Source organism: Mesoplodon mirus (assembly GCF_964341445.2).
Source record: "Mesoplodon mirus genome assembly, chromosome: 15".
Taxonomy (NCBI): Eukaryota; Metazoa; Chordata; class Mammalia; order Artiodactyla; family Ziphiidae; genus Mesoplodon; species Mesoplodon mirus.
The window spans coordinates 17616340-17631933 of record NC_138991.1 but is presented as its reverse complement, the minus strand read 5'-3'; the positions used below and the strand labels follow the sequence as shown (position 1 = coordinate 17631933).

The 15594-nt window shown below is 46.4% G+C and overlaps 1 protein-coding gene across 1 annotated transcript in view; it reads right to left on the bottom strand.

Annotated features, from left to right (window-relative positions):
• Positions 1-15594, bottom strand: part of PTPRT (protein tyrosine phosphatase receptor type T) — a gene marked incomplete at both ends in the record, with an annotated part of 1080119 nt that overhangs the window by 405606 nt on the left and 658919 nt on the right. Inside the window, 1 exon segment of the mRNA XM_082644817.1 lies at positions 1661-1957. Coding sequence (XP_082500943.1) covers positions 1661-1957 — 297 coding nt within the window.

Below are 15594 nucleotides of genomic sequence, written 5' to 3'. Positions count from 1 at the left end.
GTAATGTGAGAATTGGGAGACAAGGTGAGAGGCTGGAGCTCCTTCCTCTATCTCCTTGTGGGACTCTGCAGCTGAGGATGTGGGTCTGGATCCCACCAGGGACCATCACTCAGGGGTCCTTCGACTTGCTTATATGAAATAAGAGGACTAGACAGGACAGCCATGGAAGAGGCTCTGCTTTGAGTCAAGTGTGAGGATCTGCCTCATGCAGTAACAATGACAGAGTTCTGCCTGGATCCCTTTATGCCCACTTTATGCCATTTTTGTGCCCTTCGATTTTTTGTCTGCATGTGTAGAAAGCCAAAAGTTCCTGAGAATTTACTTCCCAATCCTCCATCCCCATTCCAGACCTAACCACTGGCTGGCAGCCGTGATTTGGAACGACGGTGATACACAACCTGCCCTATAGAGTTCTCCTGCAGGCCCAGGTCACAGCGCCCTGGATTTGGCCTGAAGCTGTACCTGGGCTTCCTCCTCTTCACTGTCCTGCTTCCCCCACTCCCTCCCCAGCCTCCCCTGGGAAACCTTCCTTAATCGATCACTTGCAGATCAATCCACATGAGTCTGATGCCAGGAAACTAACTACAGACACCCCTCGAGGCCAGAAGCAGTCTGGCTGGAAGGAAAACTGAAATACGGTCACAGAGAAGTGTTTCTTATAGATAAGTCCTAGAACCAGCAAGTCCTGTCCTACCATAAATAACATAACCACCGTGGCGGAGTTACATGCAAAATACAGCAGGGGTCTGAGAAGGAACACCCAAGTTGGCTTGGGGCACTCAGGGAAAGCTTCTGGAGGGAGTAGCACGTGAGCAAAGACTTGAAAGATTATAAATAGAATCTGTCCCACAAATGTGGAGGAGAGGTCATTCTGAGCAGGAGAAACAGAGCGGCATGGGCAAGGAGACAAGGGCGGGAAAAAGAGATGTGTTCTAGAAAGTACACGTGGCTCTCTCTTCCTGGAGTCTTAAGAGGCATGCTGGAAGATAAACTGCAGAAGGCAAACTCATCGGAACCTTGTGGGCGTGGAGCTGGGGGATGGGGAGGGAGAGATGGAGGCACCTAGGCTGACTTCAGGTGTTTATCTTGACTTAGTAGATGCAGTTCATTGATGTGAGGAACACAGGGAGAGAAGTCCGTATAAAAGAGGAGACAGTTCGCTTCTGGGTACTTCTGAAGACACCTGTAGGACACCCAGGTGAATATGTGGTTCTGGGTGCATTCAATGTGTGTGCCAAGTTCTTTAAGTGTATTCTGATCCTTATTCTTACAGAATCCAGAGCCGTCTGACTCCCAAACTCAACATGCTTCAACAATACTACCAATACACAGCTTCTCTTTCGGGAGGCATCAGTGTGGTTAAACGCTGGCATAGCAGGTGGTATAAAGTAAAAAGAGAGATGGGGACGTAGAAAGGTCAAACTTGAGCGTGTGTCTGTGACAGAGTTGCCACTGTCTAGGGGGACAGCGCCCCTTGGAGTTGTGCACTGCACAGCCTGTGTGGTGTTTTATTGAAGAGCTTAGAAAAGGGGCTGATATACCAACAGAGAGACGAAAGACGCAGGAAAAATAAAACCTCCTAACCGCTAGGCATGGCCCCCCGAGCAGGTCTGGCATTCCCCGTTCCCGAGTGAGCATGCGCACCGCCCGCCGCACTCACCATCCTCCTCCGTCTGCACCACCAGCTGCTCACTCTCCATCCGGCCCTCGGGGTTGGACAGCAGCAGCCGCAACCGGATGGTCATGAAGGGACGCAGGCCCCGCAGGGTGTAGTGGGAGGAGGTCTGAATGAGCTCCTCGGCCTCGTACTGCTGCTGGTTGAACACGTAGTGGTACTGCACCGTGAGGTTGTAGCTGTGGCAGCGGGTCACCGCGTAGCCGAAGGGCTCCCACTGCAGCGTCAGCTGCCGGGCTCGGATGTCCACGATCTCCACGTTTTGCGGGCCGTGCACCGGGTCTGCAAGACACACACGCAAGACACAGGGCTCTGAGGAGGCTGTCGGGAAGGTGGGGTGGAGGCCCCGCTAAAACAGGGGAGAACAGCTCTTCAAACTCAGCCCAATCACTCAGCCACTGCCTTCCTGATTTCGTCACCCAGAGGATAATTTAATTAACATTCTTCTGGAAATCAAACTCCTTCTTCTTTTTTGAATAAGGCATCTAAAAGAAAACATAACTCTTTAAAGGGAAAACCTGAATCACTTGCCATAAATAAACGTTTACCATTTAAAACAATGCAAAGTTGTTTTCATCAGGGTACCACCAAAAACCATGTTGGGTACCAGTAACAGCGCACTCAACACTTTGGGGAAATACTAATTGTGAAGGACGCTGGGGTTCTGATCTGCCTCTTTACATTTCGTCTGGCCACATCCCCTCCCCTTGAGAAACCAGCCCCATCTCTTTAGTTCACCACACCGAGGTGCACAGTCTAGAAATCACATGCATCCTCAACACACAGCATCCTCAGCAGGTCACTGTGACCCATCGACAGTGCCTTGGAACTTCCCTTCCTTTCACTGACAACACAACTCACCCTTTCCTAGCCTCCCACAACCGTCCTCAACCCTTCCTTCTTTCCTCTCCACTTTTTTCCAAACAGGCCCCTCCAGGGGCAACGTTCTAAAAACAGATCTGATCCAGCAATCCCACTCCTGGGCATATATCCAGACAAACTGTAATTCAAAAAGATACATGCACCCCTATGTTCACAGCAGCACTATTCACAATAGCCAAGACATGGAAACAACCTAAATGTCCACTGACAGAGGGACGGATAAAGAAGATGTAGTATACATATACAATGAAATACTCCTCAGCCATAAAAAAGAAAGCAATAATGCCATTTGCAGCTACATGGATGGACCCAGAGATTATCACATTAAGCGAAGTAAGTCAGAAAGAGAAAGACAAATACCGTATGATATCACTTATATGTGGAATCTAAAATATGACAGAAATAAACTTACCTACGAAACAGACTCACAGACATAGAGAACAGACTTGTGGTTGCCAAGGAGGAGGGGGTTCCGGGGAGGGAAGGATTGGGAGTTTGGTATTAGCAGATGCACACTATTATACATAGAAACAACAAGGTCCTACTGTGTAGCACAGGGAACTATATTCAATATCTTATAATAAACCATAATGGAAAAGAATATGAAAAGGAATATATATATAACTGAATCACTTTGTTGTACACCGGAAACTAATACAACATTGTAAATCAGCTATACTTTAATTTAAAAAAATAAAAAATAAAAACAGATCTGATCATGCCTTCTCACCCTAGTGCTGTCTCCCATTCCAGCCCTCCCTACTGATCGTGGTCCCGGATCCCCATACACAACATTGGCTATGTTTATTTTATTATGAATATTCTATTTACACTTTACACAAATTAAATAGATGTTTCTGTGCACAACAGATAATAAAAAACAAAACTTTTCTTTTTTTAATCCCCATTTGTAAAGCTCATTCTATAAGGTTTAGGCACTTGTTACGATAGAAACGTAACTTCTTTTATGATCGGCATTCCCCGTAAGTTCTGTCAGACTCTCTTCACTGGGAGTAGTTAAGCACAGGCTAGAGATTCAATCCGTGTACTTGCCCCCCCTCCCCGCCCACCATGCTACCTCACTAGCTGTGTGACCTTGAGCAAGGGCACTGCATCTCTGAGCCTTCATTTCTTCATCTATAAAGTGGAAATTATTGCGCTAATCTCAGAGGGCCGTTAATGTGTATAAAATGAACTGTAAAGAGAGAGAGAAAATTGTCTCTACCTAACAGTGGGCGTTCCTCTTAGAGAGAATGGCCCTTCTTGGAGAAATGCTTTAAGAAGCTTGTTTGGAGTAGACGCTGCAGTCCCAGGGCCTTGGGATCGGCCGTGCTTAGCCTTTAGAGGAAGAGAAAAATGAACTCACTGGCTGCTGGGATTGAATAGGAGAGGATGGGGGTGAACAAGATGGTGTATTTTGGGGTGGAGCCCAATGGGACTGTCCTCATGTGACTCCTAGTCTTCAACAGGGTCCTCAAAATACCACAAAATGATTGGCTGTGATTTGATTTCCTGGGGCTTCTGAGATCTACATGCCTCACTTGGGCCAAATAAGATGTCGCACGGGTACAAAGGGACCAGAGGCAAAGGGGACTTGGAAAATATGTCCATGTGTGTTACTGACACCTTGAGAGATGATTTGGGCTTTCTCAGGCTATGGAATTAAGAGGTTCAAGGACATCTCAGTTCAAGGGCCAAAGACAAGACCTCTGGTGGCCCTGTGGGTTAGATACACGTGGGTGAAAGTGTTCTGTAAGTTCGAGAACTCTCATTCAAGAAAGGGCAAGACAGTGGCTCTTTATTAAGCAGTAACTATGGGCTGGGCAGTTGCGTGCTGAAAACAACTGTCTGACATAGGGAACTGAGGCCAACAAAGGGACATGACTTGCCCAGGGCCACACAGCTAAGTCCCCAGCTCTGGACTCCCACGGCACTTTGCACAGCTATCCAGCCCACTGAGCATCCGTCACGCTTTCTAGGAACTGCTTGTTCCTTTATACATCATTCCTCCCAGGCTGCAAGGGACCATGTGCTGTTTGTCCAGCAACCCCAGCACATGGTACTGAGTCTGTTGATGGGTCAGTTCATGTTGTTTAAACTGAGAGGAACAGATGGTGACCTGTTTTTGAGAACTGAGCTTGGACCCCCTTGACTCCACAGTCCCCTGTTCTGTCCCCTCTAGCACATCACCGAGTCTTTCAGGTGAACTTATCTCTTTTTCAATTCAAGCAAGAGAATGTCCTAAGATCCTACATGATGGAAACTAGTTTTCAAAATGCATGATGGAGGCGTTCATGCTTTCACTATAACCCGCCCCCAAACCTCAGATGCCAAACCCAGTTTCTGCTCCGGTAATTGCCTACAGCAGGGAGAGTCTCAGGTTTACATTCCGGTTGGTACAAACAAGTCAGAAATCGCTGAGAAAGCCTTGTGTGTGCAGTGGAGATTGGTTTGTTGAATTTACATCCCTCGTGTAAATATGTCCAAGCCTAGAGCCTATGGTTTCTGCCTCCAGATAAGACTCTGTCCATATGACCTTGTTGAGTAACAGGCTACAGGCCACTGAGATGGCATAGAGTGGGAAGAGAGTGTGGCTTATCTGGGAAGCTGGAAAGTCTTCCTCTGACGGACAAGTGAAGTGGCTTGGCCTCCGGGTTCACTGCCTCTATGCCCTTAGACTTGGCAATGAGGGCCCTGTCCCGAGTCCTGTGAATTGGGGAGCACACTCCGGCCATCTGCAGACTCTGCCCTCCTCCTGAAGCAGGAGTCAATGGGCCAACGTCTCCACCTGGTCCCTGTGCTCCCCATTCTGGCCCGGGCTCCAGACACCTGACAGCCTAGAATTCCCTGTCCCAGTGGCTCCAAACTCATTTCCGGGGCTTGTGTGAACCTCTTCCCTTGGTTTGGCCATCCAAGGTCACACCACATTCCATGTATGTACCCCGAGGCCCAACGGGTGACCAGAGCGTGGCTGTTTGGAGGAGGAAACCTTTGTGGGGAGGGATGGAGTCAGGTGAAAGGAGAAGGAAAAAGGCTGCAGGTCTGTGTGTGTATCTCGTCCCAGACCCATTTGTGTTCTTACATATGTTAGGGACAAGTGTGTATGCGTGTGTGTGATTGACTAACTCGTATCTTCAGAAGCTTCTTTATTCTGCAGCTGCCTCTGGAAGGCAGGGTGGGCCTCCTCACTTCTGGTCACTGATCACTCCTCTCCTTTCCATGTTAGATCTTACTGAAGTACCATTTTCAACCTAATACCAGAGCCCAACCTGCAACACATACCCTTCCGCCTCCAAATTCCCTCCCTCGTTTTCCACTGCTCACTCTTTGAACCCTACATTCCTAAAGCAGAGTGAGTGTTGCATCCTGAATCCTTTTACACCTCCATGCTTCCCTCTGCTTGGGCTGCCACTGGCAAATCCCTATTCAATATATTCAAGGCTGGGCTCCAATGCCACCCTTTCTTTGTAACTTTCTCCAAAAGCCTTTCTTGCCCAGGCAGAATGAATCATCATTTGTTTTCTTTAATACTTCTCCCATAGTCCTTATCAAATTGCAGATTAATGTTTGGATGTTTGGTTCACGCTCACCTCCCCTGCTAACCTGTGAGCACCCAGATCTCTTCATTTTTATAACTGGACATAGAGCTGATTAATAAATGAAGAATGAGTGAATACAGAAAGCAGGGGATAACTGAAGACCAAACCAGAATCAAGGCCTTAACATCCTGCAGGGGAAATGCAGTAAGTGAAGGGGTGAATCAGGGCTCTCTCTATACTCCAACTGTTAAGGTAATCATGTGGTTAAGTTAGAATTCCAGCCCCTTGTTTTATATGGACCCAGCCTCCATTCCTGCTGTCAAAGGCAATAGCTGTAGAATCTCCTAATGACCTTAATCAAGGCAGAACATCTTATTAAAAAGAAAGGAGCAGCAAAGCGGATTTCCAACTCATGAATTTTCTATGTATTCATCTTTGCACGTGGAATTGGCTGTAACATACGTACTATTCAAAGTTGAACCTAAATTGAGATAATTTGGGGCATGGGGCTGAAAATGTGGAGGTGGATAGCTTGTATGTAAAATTAATTTTTTATCCATTTGGAGATACGATTTGAGTTCCTTTCAAATTAAATTCCAATGGAGTCCTAGGCAGCTGGAAACATTATTGCCGACATAATTTGATACTGAAGGAGTAGTAATACATTGACAGATAGTTCGATGTGACCATTAATTTGCAATTTCTGCATGGAAATGCTACACGAAGGGAAAAAAGGTAAAAGGAACAAAAATAAAATCCATCTTCTTTCAGCATCATCCAAACCTACTCTCTTGCTTCCTTTCTGCCATCTCCTCTAATTTATTACAGATGTTTGGTGGACAGGAATTTGTTGAATATTATCACAGACATCCTTATGAAGGTAGGCAAGAACAGGAATCCAGAGGCTTCACTTAGGGATACTGGTACCGTCACCATCCAAGGTCACTGGGTCCTACCTACCCCGACCACTAGAATCAGGTGACTCTGCTGTCACCCTCTTGCAGCGATGTCATAGAGAAGGTATGTCACTCACCTGTTCGTTGGCTTACCCAATACTGAAAAAATACTCTTGAGCAGGGAGGCATCATGACATGATAAAAAAGAGTGCTGGATCTGTCATCACCTGGACCTAAAGCAAGTCACTTGTCCCATCTGCGTCTTTGCCTCATTTTTCTCATGTGTAACGCGGGGATGGTACTTCTGCCTTTTAGGGCTACGAGGTGAATTAAGGAGCTAGTGTCCACCAAGCTCCCAGATGGTACTGGACCCAGCTGTATTCCCTTAAATACAGCCCCCACCTCCAGAAGGGAGACAAGGCAGGGGAGCCACTGAGATAAAATAGAAGTCCTGCAGGTGACTGTGGACCCCTGACCTGGTTCTCAGTCCAGCTGACTGCTGGGTTCATGCCTTTTAACCAACTGTAGTTTGGAGTTAGCAAGGTCCCATTAATGCATGTACAGATACCGCTCTATCTATTCTTTCCTTTCTACAAACGTGTCTTGGACCTCTGAGATGGGACAGGCATTAGGGATGCAGGGGAATAAGACAGACATGTTCTAGCCTTCATGAGATTCATGCTCTAGAGGGGGATGCAGACACGACAATTGTGAAGGATGGAATGATGAAGCCTGAAGGAGCTTTTGCAGGGAAAGTGCTGGGCTTCCAGGCAGCACATGTCAGAAAGACACAGCCTTACGCTGGAAACTCATCTGAGCCAATTTAATCATGACTCGTGCACAACCTTACATTCTTTTTCATAGAAACTAGAAGCCACCAAAGAAATCTGAGGTGAGGACTTCCCTGGTGGCGCAGTGGTTGAGAGTCTGCCTGCCGATGTAGGGGACACGGGTTCGTGCCCTGGTCCGGGAAGATCCCACATGCCGTGGAGCAGCTGGGCCCATGAGCCATGGCCGCTGAGCCTGCGCGTCCGGAGCCTGTGCTCCGCAACGGGAGAGGCCACAACAGTGAGAGGTCTGCGTACCGCAAAAAAAAAAAAAAAAGAAAAAAAGAAATCTGAGGTGAGTGAGGGTTAATGATTCCTCCATAACTGCATTATTAGGTTATAATAAAAGCAAGTCTCAGGCTAAATTCTACTACACAGATGAGCATTTATTACACAAATGTTTATTAGCAAGCAGGCACAAAATAGGTCATACAATCCATTCCATAAAGCTCAATGAAGCTCAGCAACCTGTCTTAGTCTTTTTAGGTGACCTGGTTCCTATCTTGCATGTAGGCTCATTTAAGGCAGTTATGACAGTATTCTCAGGTAGGGGTTGATAAACTTTTTGTTGTTGTTGTTAAAAGTCTAGATAGGGGCTTCCCTGGTGGCGCAGTGGTTGGGGGTCCGCCTGCCGATGCAGGGGACGCGGGTTCGTGCCCCAGTCCGGGAAGATCCCACATGCCGCAGAGCGGCTGGGCCCGTGAGCCATGGCCGCTGGGCCTGCGCGTCCGGAGCCTGTGCTCCGCAACGGGAGGGGCCGCAGCGGTGAGAGGCCCGCGTACCGCAAAAAAAAAAAAAAAAAAAAAAAAAAAAGTCTAGATAGTAAATATTTTAAGCTTTGTGGGTCAGCCAGTCTCTGTCTCAGCTATTTGTCACTGCTGTAGTAATGCAAAGGCAGACACAGAAAATGTGTAGACAAATGGGCATGGCTGTGATTCTATGAAAGCTTATTTACAAAAATAGGGATAAACTGGGAGTTCAGGATTGACATGTACACACTGCTATATTTAAAATAAAATGCCTTAACATAAAAAAAAAAAAAGATAGCCTAGGCTGTGGGCTGTACCTTGCCTACTCCTGGTCTAGGGGCAAATCAAGTACCATTACAGACACATCAGGTAACCAGGAATCCTTCTCAACCAACAGGTGACACAGGACTGTTTAGGAATCAAGGCTTGGATACCATCCCCAAGGCTAAGAGCTAGAGGCCTTACTGGGTTCTCCTACGTTATGTACATTTGGAAAGCGCTTTCACAATATTTTGGCCAACCCACATATTTTGAATACTTTCAATTTTACCAATTAGAGTCCATTTACAATACTTAGGCTAGTTGACAGGTCCCTGCTTTCAACTACCACAATCAATTTCTGGCATTGAGTGTACTGATTAGCAAAATGAAGGTTGTGCATCAAGACATGGTATCAGAAACACCTGGGCTATGTAGCGTTGTCTCTGGAGAAGAGGCTTCTCAACTGGAATACCAGGGGACTTCCCCTAACCAGTATGGTCTTGATGGGAAGGCTGGCAGCACTGGGTTACAGCTTAACCCGTAACTCATCCATAACATTCCACTGGTAAATATTTGAGAGTAAATCACCAATAGTATAACGTGGAGTCTAGAGGCCAAGAAGGCTGTCCTGAAGGAGGGGGCCTTGGGCAAAGGATGGATGGGATTTAACGAGGTAAAGGTACAAGTTTTGGGGGGGACGGAGAATGGAGAGTAGGGAGTGGGAAGGTTAAGCCCCAGGCAAAGGAGTCAGCACATTTAAAGTCCAAGATACAAGAATAAAGGAGCAAATGGCCGTCAAGATTCTGCTGCACGAATGGACATGCCACAGGAGCAGGAATCGCCTCCCTGCACTGTAAATGCACACTCCATGCAGTGACGTGTCAAGCCAGTCTGAGTGCTACACGCTAGAGTAATGGTCCCTCCCACTATTCCTAAGAGGTAAGTGAGAAGAGTGACTAAAGTAGTTGTAACAGAGTGATGCAAGTATCCTTTGTCAAAAGTCAAGCGCCGGACAAATTCATCCTCTTAACGAATATTTTTGAGTTCCTACCACGTACCAGGCACTACACTAGATGTAGGAGTGAACCAAACAAAAATCCTCTCTGCCCTTAAGGGGCTTACGTTCTCGTGGGACATGGGAGATTAAATAATATATGAGATAATCAAAAAATGAGAATGTCAGATGGCAGTAAGTGCTCTAGAGAAAAATCAAGCAGGGAAGGGAGATTAGGGGGTTCAGGGAAAGTTGGGTCTAAAATTTCACTTCTTTGATTTCAGGTCCTGCTACCAGCTCCTTGATCTTTCTTGATTTTTCCTCTCTCTTTACACTAAAATCCTTACTCTTTCCCTGGACACGGCTTAGCTTGAAATATTTATTGAGCACTTATGGAATGGTAGGCTAAATGTTGGGGACAAAGTGTTAACAAGAACAGATGTGGTCCCTGCCACCCTGCAGCTTAAAATCTGGTGCGGGACACAGAGTGAAACAATCATAATGACAATCCAACATGTGAGCTGACAAAACTGCACGTTGTCGTAAGTGTTCTGAAGGAAAGCGATGGGGGTTAGCTGGATAAAAATGGCCATTAGGGCCTGTAGGTATGACGGTCAGGAAGATACTTCTGCAGAGCTGACGTGTTGACCGGATGTTATCATCCTTCCCTCCTCTCTCTAGTCCCTCCTTTCTCCCAGCTTCCATTCATTCTTTGAATCTCAGTTGTTCTGGGAAAGCCTTCTCTCAAATGCTTATCTTTCCCATCGTTGGGTTAGGTGTCCCGCTCCACATCTCCACACTGAACGGATAAGTGAACTTGGTTGGAATGTAACACAGGGTAAAACCAGGGCTGGTGCACCAGCCCTGTCCTGTGGGCACTACCGTTCAGCAGCTTGCGGTATGGAGGGGGACCCACGAGTCAGATACGGCCCAGGTTCAAGAGGCAACCTGTGCGCTGGGGGCCACGGACCTCAGGCCAAGGGTGAGCATGACAGCTGCAATCCAAGGACCTTGGGATAGTTATTAAGCCATTGTCTCTCGGCTCCAAAACCCCGTCTACACCCTGTTTCATGATGCTGGGGCTGGTATTCCAGAAATCACATGTCTGCTCCATCACCTGGCTCTATGCTAGTCTCTGCCGGTAGGGGGCGACAGAGGGAGACCGCAGGGCTCTAGGAGGAAGAAGAGAGTGCTTCCTGTTCCTGTGGGCATCACTCCAATATCACTTTCCCCCCCACCCCGGGAAGTTCATTCTGTCACGGCAGTTGGATCTAGTTTGCAGTTTCTCCAGCACTCAAAGAGCAAGCTTCACTGCAGAACCTCAGAGAAACCAGCACCAGCCAGAAAGAGCTCCCTCTTCCAATGTTTAAAATGCTTCCAATTCCAGTCTGTTCCCTTGCTCTCCCCAAGCCTAGCAGTACCTGTTCCCACAGTTGCTATACTGGTATAATGCTTTCATGTTCTCTTTTTACCTTTGCAGTTTCCCAGCCAATTCTTTATATATAGTTAACCAGAGGTTTCCAAACTTTCACGGTGACCTTGGTGTTGTGGTAATTTTTTCGCAGAGTTCCTAACCAAAGAAATACCTAATAGTTTCACTTATTCGTTAGTCCAAACAACTTAATAAGTATTTATAGCCTAACCACTTAACAGCGGTTTGAGAAAACAATACACACAAATCAAAAGAAAAAATATGTTAATTCCATTCTTAAATAACCACGGTTGCTTACTAATGGGATACGTGCATCTGTCAAGCCCTACACAACTTCTCAAACTGTGGATTCAGATTAAAAACCGCTGCTCTTGTTGCCTGCGCCCTGTTGATTTTTCTGCAATACTTGCTTTTCACCTCAGTAACGACAGGAAGGCTAGCTTGGCAAAGATATGATGTCACCGAAAGGAATGTAGCCCAGTCTAATGTTGAAACTGTGGATCACCTCAACTTAGTAGTTTGTACAGTGTCTGACAGATGACACTGTTTTTCATGATCATTTAAAATTAAAATTCTAAATACCCTCACGCGGTGAGTATTGGTGAGTTCATTGCAGTGGCCTGGGCTGCCTCAGCACAGTTTGAGAACTGCGATAGTTAACAACTTGTAACAGGCAATCCTCTCTGTTGAAGTAAATGGTGTGATGAATCTCTGAACTCTACCTTGACTGATCTAGATGCAGGACACCAACGCCTGAACTGGATCATTTAGCGTCTCCCACCTTCCTCTCCCCATGCTCCATTCTGCCTTGGTACCCCCTGCCTACAAATCCGATGTTCTAGCTGGCCGCACTCTGCTTCCCAGCTCTGGCACAGACCTGGCTCTTCCCTCTCTGCCCCATCCAGATGCAGCCACCTGGCGGGTTGCTGAGCAAGGAGCAGGGTGGCCAGCCACACCTCCTGTCACATCAACGGCTCAGGTGTTCAAACGCCAGGAAGAATTAAATGGACACCAGCACAAGACTGCAGCCTGGAAATAAAAGCTGTAGAATGTTTAAAAATTACTTTTGTGGCCGAGGAAACTGGGTTGGAAAGAGAGAAGCAATTTCTAAATTACATGGTTTCAGTTTCCAGAGAAAGAGTTTCCGGGTGGGGCGGGGGGAGAAGGTGAGCCCATAGCATCTTCTGGGCTTCACTTCAATTTACACTGAATTCATGGCAAGTCCCCTTGTCTGTTAAAAAAAAACAAAAAACAAAGAAAAAAGGAAAAGGGAAAAAAAGCTGGAGAAAGAATGAAACCTGAAACATCTTTGATGGTTCAAAGCCACCTAGCACTGAGCCCAGGTAAGGTATTAGCATTCCGAACACTGCTTCTCCTTGGGACACACAGTCTGGCTGTGAACAACATGGGCCCTGGAATTAGGAAACAGTCCGTAGTGTAGCTAATCCGCCATTGCTGTGATGCTGGTGAGAAGCCATTTGTAATGTAAATCAAATTATTTCCAGAATATGTCAAACAAACAAACAGAAGTTATATCTCCTGATTGGACTCTGATAGCCCCTCTCCCAGAACTACCACCTTCCCTTTCAGCTGGAGAGTTCAGCTTTTTATATTCGGATCTGAGGTCTTTCAAAGTGGAGGTGGCTCACAACAGAGAAGCCCCCGCCCCAGGACATTCTTGATCTCCCAAGGAATCACATTTATCTGTAGACACTGCTCAGGACTACTGGACCTTGGAAAGGCCTGCTGTGTCAGCAGCCCCAGAAATGCCTACCAAGCTTTCTTATGATGTCCAACACTTTATCTTTTTTTTTGGAAATGTACAAGAGTATCATTACATTGAAGGAAGAATTTCAAACAAAAACCACTGTCAGTGAAAGGTGGCTTACTCTCTGCCGAGTCTCACTTGAGACTCACCTATGCAAGGAGAAAGGGCACATGATGAAGCAAAAGTTGTCTAGCCCAGTCACCTTGTGGCAAAACACCAAGAAGAGAACCCCCGCAGAAGAGCAGGGGCAGGAGAACAGAAGCTGGAAGACCCAACTACCCCCGATTACCTGCCTCACTCACTTGTGAAGCACCCTCTGGCCTCGGTGAGCACCTCTCAGCAAAGGTGAGGGGCTAAAATGTATACATGGTGTTTCCTGGATGATCCTTCTAATAGAAGGTGGCTCCTGGCCATGACACTGTGAGACACAATCCTAGCACAGGCTCTTTCCTAAGCCGCCAAATGATAATCCTTCACCTCAGAATCCTGGAGAGGTCACCATCCTTCCCTCTGGATTTTCAATGTCAATTTACCCTTCTAAAGCTGCCTCTGCACAATGTAAGCTCTTTCTTAGGTGTGATCAGTCAAATGCCCTTCCCACACTTCATTTCCCCTCCACTTGTACATACTCCTGCTCAGGTGCCTGACATTTACACACTTTCTCTCTCCTGCCCATTAAAACTTATTTACGAACTGCGTGACCTTGAATGAATCCTTTTACCCTTTCTGAACCCGTTTTACAATACCTAAAGTGAAGCTAATGATCCGTATCTCCTAGGATTCTTGTGAGATTAAAATGAAATTATATGTGCTCATAGTGGGATGTTGCTGTGTAACAAACAGCCCCCAAAGTCACTGGTTTATAACAACAGACATTTGTCCTTGAGCTCTTGTCTGATCTAGGCTGGGCTCAGGCCCGCTCCATGTGTGTTTATTCCAGGGCCCAGGCTGAAAGCACAGCAGTTACTCAGGGCATGTTCTTTCTACAACAGATGCACCAGAGCCAAGCCAACCCATGCAAGAGTTCGTAAGGCCTCCTTCATGTCATGTCCAGTATTGGACATGTCCACCATATTGGCCAAGGCAAATGTCTAGGCAAGCCCAACATCAAGGGGGCTGAGCCTCCCACAGTGGGGAAGTGGGGATTGAGGAAGTGAATATTTGCTGAATGATAACCCCAACTATCACAGATCAATATGGGTTCATGTTTTGGTTAACATGACCAGCCAGCACTTCACACAGCACAGACTTGGTCCCCTGAGGGGAGGAAAGTCTGACTTTGAGTCTGGTCTCTAGGGAGCCAGAATATTCTGTTGAAAACACAAGGCACATGTGGTTGCCTGCTCTACCTCCACGTGGACTCTTCTGTGATGTGTCCCAGGGAGAGACGGGCAGAAGTGTAACGGACACACCTGGAGGATACACCTGGCATTTTGAAGTCCCTTCTCAATCTCAGTACGAACCTTCTGATCCACCAGCCAGGTAATTCATTCCTGTCCTCACCTCCCAAATACGGGCTCAGACCACATCCCTCCAAATCCCCTGCTATCTTTTGCTCCAAATCAAAACTCCTGTGATAGGCAAAATAATGACCTCCCAAAGATGTCCTGATACCCAGAACTTGTGAATAGGTTATCTTAGGTGGCAAAAGAAACATTGTGGATGTGATTAAGGATCTTGAAATTAAGTTAAGGAAGATTATCCTGAATTATCTGAGTGGGCTCAGTGTACTCACAGGGCCCTTATAAGAGAGAAGCAGAGGTCAGAAAGAGGAGAGAATGCTGTGCTGCTGGCCTTGAGCATGAAGGAAGAAGCCACAAGCCAGAGTATACAGGCAGCCTCTAGAAACTGGAAAAGGCAAAAAAACAGATTCTCCCTTAGAGCCTATAGAAGCAACACAGCCCTGCAGACCTATTTTAGACTTCTGACCTCCAGAATAATAAATTTGTGTTGTTTTAAGCCACTAAGTCTGTGTTGATTTGTCACAGCAGCAATAGGAAACTAATACAACCTTCAAATATTATTCTGTGTATTTCTATATTTTTACACACTCTTCACTCTCACTGCCTTCCCTTCATAGACGCACATTATTATATGTTTCACATATGTTCCTTTGCTTGAATGAGTTCTTACAAAATGCATGTAATCGTTTAGTATGCATGCATATTAATTATTTATGTTGGAATATGTTATAGCTCCTTCCCCTTTTCATCACTCAGCACTCTGATTTTGACATCCGCCTAGGCTGCCATGTGTCCTCAGTCCATTACTCTCCATATTCCACAGTGTTTCACGGTGTACGTCCTCCGTAGCTTAACCATCTACTCCCCACTGATGGACGTGCAGTTTGTTTCCAACTCATCACTACCAGAAACTGTGTTCAATTTTATGCAATTTTATCATGTGCGTAGCTCCATGTAAATACTGATACCACCTAATTTCAAATGTCTCCTCACAAGGCTCCCTCGTGCTGACCCTTTACAGACACATTACCCTCTCCTCCCCACCATCTGAAACCCTTAGCAACCACCAATTTGTTCTCTACCTCTATAATTTTATGATTCCAAGAAT